General features: G+C 46.7%; 1 protein-coding gene across 1 annotated transcript; it reads left to right on the top strand.

The window, feature by feature from the left end:
- The first annotated feature begins 1,071 nt into the window (after window positions 1-1,071).
- On the top strand, window positions 1,072-1,726 carry LOC122012171 (VQ motif-containing protein 22-like). The gene has a single exon (XM_042568623.1). It carries the CDS (start codon window positions 1,099-1,101, stop codon window positions 1,633-1,635), a length of 537 nt encoding a protein of 178 aa, XP_042424557.1. The 5' UTR covers window positions 1,072-1,098; the 3' UTR covers window positions 1,636-1,726.
- Window positions 1,727-2,898: the final 1,172 nt, after the last annotated feature.

Here is a 2,898-nt window from a genome sequence, read left to right as displayed (position 1 = left end):
TCGGGCAAGCTACCCAGAAAGCAGGTGGCATCCAAACTCTTCCATTGACCATTAATTCCTCTCTCATTCTGTTGACGGTAGTGATTAAGTGCCACTCTAGCTACCAGTCTTACCTTCCCAACTCATTAATCCGACCTAATTTAATTCATCCAAAGATTCCTCATCTGCTTAACAAGCACCACAAAAAAAAAAACAAAAAAACACTATTCCCTTCAATATCGAAGAAGTAGCAATTCTGCCGGCAGCCTTAAGCTCATTCAACGTCACTGCTAAGCGAGAAAGGAAAATAACAATAATAATAATAATAATTTTAAAATAATTATATATATAGGTGGTCCTACGCATCCAGTTGATAATACCCAGTCAAACTTCCCTGTTGAATACAAGTGGTCCCTACTTTGACTCTCCCAACCCCATCATCCCGGCGCCGAGCGTCATGCATCCCTCATGCTTTCGACACTCATAGCATGAGCAGCTACGCGTGGCCGAACAGGTTCACTAGTCTGATTGGCGGGTTTCGTTGATTTGGATCGGCTGGAGTTTAATTCGACCGGGGACCGGATGTGGATGGCGCGGATGTATTGGAACACGTGCGGTAATTACGAATGGGTTTGTCATCGCCTTGTCAGTCTCAATCATGGGCGAAAGGATTCGGCTTGCAGTTTGCCTACCATTTTGACTAATAAGGTTTGCTGTCTGACCGCTCAACAAATTGGATACCTCATTCTTTTTTCATCAAAAATAATCATCGTAATAAATCAATTATCGACGTGTCTCATAGCTCCGAGAGCGCTCCGGCTCTAGAATCACTAAAACCTTACCAATGAGGCGGCACCATCACCCGCCAATCCACGGCCTTTTTCACATGTGACGGCACGCCCGGCCCCAGTGCACATCAACCGCGATGCTTCCTCGAACTCTCCTCCCTCCTTCCGAATGGTCAAACCGATCTCGCACCCGGCCTCATCACGGCCGTCAAGCCAACGAAGTAGACGACCATTCTAGTACCTCGATCGGTCAGCCTTCATTCTTCCTCCTGGCATAAGTATTATAAACTAGCCACCTCTTCTTCCTTTCCTCTCTCGCGCAAGTTTAGAGATGGTAGCGACGAGTGAGGCCCCCTCCGGCCCGGACCGATGGAACCCCTTCACCGGGCGCAACGCCTCCCAGCCTCCTCCGCTCGATCGCACGACGGATTCCACTGTGTTGGCTGCCGCGTCGTCGGACGGGAGGGTGGCACGGCCGGCGAGGCGGCGAACGAGGGCGTCGAGGAAGACGCCGGTGACGCTGCTAAACACTGACACCGCCAACTTCCGCGCGATGGTGCAGCAGTTCACCGGCTTTCCAACAGGTCCGCAGTACCAGCAGGGCTTCCACGACGCCCCTCCGGCCTCCGTGATGACTCCGCCCACGGTGCAATTCCCGCGGCCACAGTTGTTCATGCAGCAGCCGCAACTGCAGTTCCAGCCGCCGGCGCCACATCAGCAGCAGCACCTTCAATTCCCGGAGGCAAATGAAGTGTTTCACCACCCCAATCATTCCAACCCGACTAGTTCGGAGATGGGCGACGTCTTTTTGTACGGCCTAGCTCCGGACCAGTCCAATATCGACAGTAGCAACTTCCGATGGCGGTAGGGTGAATGGCATTATTAATAATGCATGGCCGGTGCATTATTCATTTGCCTTGGTCAATCATGATTATGAAGTTAGATTTTGTTTAACCTAATTATATAAGTCTTAAATGACATAAATTAACGATAGTATAGTTGGAAGTTCATAGCATATTTCAGATCGTGTTAGTTATATAGTTATGGACCCTCAATTTCTCGTATAAAAAAATAAAAAAAAGGTAGATCCACTATCTTAGCGGTCCTCTAGTGTCGGCTCAATTTCTCGTATAAGCAATAAGGAATATATGGTCTTATTTTTCATTAAAATCATGCTTGTAGTTGAAGAAATGTGGAATGTTTAAAGATTATGCGCCAATTTATTTTATGGCACTAAACAATCTAACACGCTTATTACGCCATGCTTCAACATACTTCATTGTCAAACTAAACTGCACAACGTAATTAGAAGAAGAAAAACTTATAGCCAAATGACTTTCAAAGCACTTAAAAAAAAAAAATATGAAACTCATATGATCTTGTCCGGAATCTGAGTCAGACGAAGGACGAGTGAGTTGGTGTGGACGCTGACGGAGGGGTGATTGAGATGCCTTTCTTGTACATGCTTCCAAAAATGAACTCCCATGTGGTGCTGACAGACGACGAGGACTGCACCGGCGGTACCTGAGCTCTACGCACACTCAGACAGAGACAAGGGCGTTAGAAGTCATAAACCAAGGAAAAAAAATCCTCGGAGCAGGTCCTCCGACGCTCAAGTCAAGTACTTTTTCCGTAGAAGAACAGTGTACGAAGAAGAAAAGTAGAAGACAAGTGTAAATGTGCGAGAGAGCGTATCTGCGAAAGGGTGAGGTCCTTCCTTTTTATATGACAGTGTGTACCTTCTGGATCCTGAATAATGTCAAAGAATGTCGGGTGTCAGGACTTGCTGGGTGATGGAGGACACGGGGTGTCCTCCTATAGTTTGAAGGATGGTTCCATTCACAGGTGATAGCAGACCGTTAGAATATTCCTTGACACTTGGTAATTATTTTTTAACAGACGGTTACGATTCTCTGACCTTGTTGTCCTGTAGCGATTTTTGTCCTGACTAGGAAGGAATAGGGCAGCCCTGGATGACCAGCCTGTTGGGATCAGAGGGCAGCGGAAGACATATAATAAATCATGGATCTTTTCGTGGTACATATAGTATTACACAAAAGTAACATAAAAACATACCTCAAGTCCTTGATAGTCTTGAATGATATCACTCGACAGATAGGAGCCCCACGTG

This window comes from Zingiber officinale, chromosome 8A (genome assembly GCF_018446385.1).
Source record: "Zingiber officinale cultivar Zhangliang chromosome 8A, Zo_v1.1, whole genome shotgun sequence".
Classification (NCBI taxonomy): domain Eukaryota; kingdom Viridiplantae; phylum Streptophyta; class Magnoliopsida; order Zingiberales; family Zingiberaceae; genus Zingiber; species Zingiber officinale.
The sequence above is the reverse complement of the archived record's forward strand: the minus strand, read 5'-3'. Positions and strand labels throughout refer to the sequence as shown.

Coding starts and splice junctions, on each gene's coding strand:
- LOC122012171 (XM_042568623.1), top strand. CDS start 1,099: ATGGTAGCGACGAGTGAGGCCCCCTCCGGCCCGGACCGATGGAACCCC.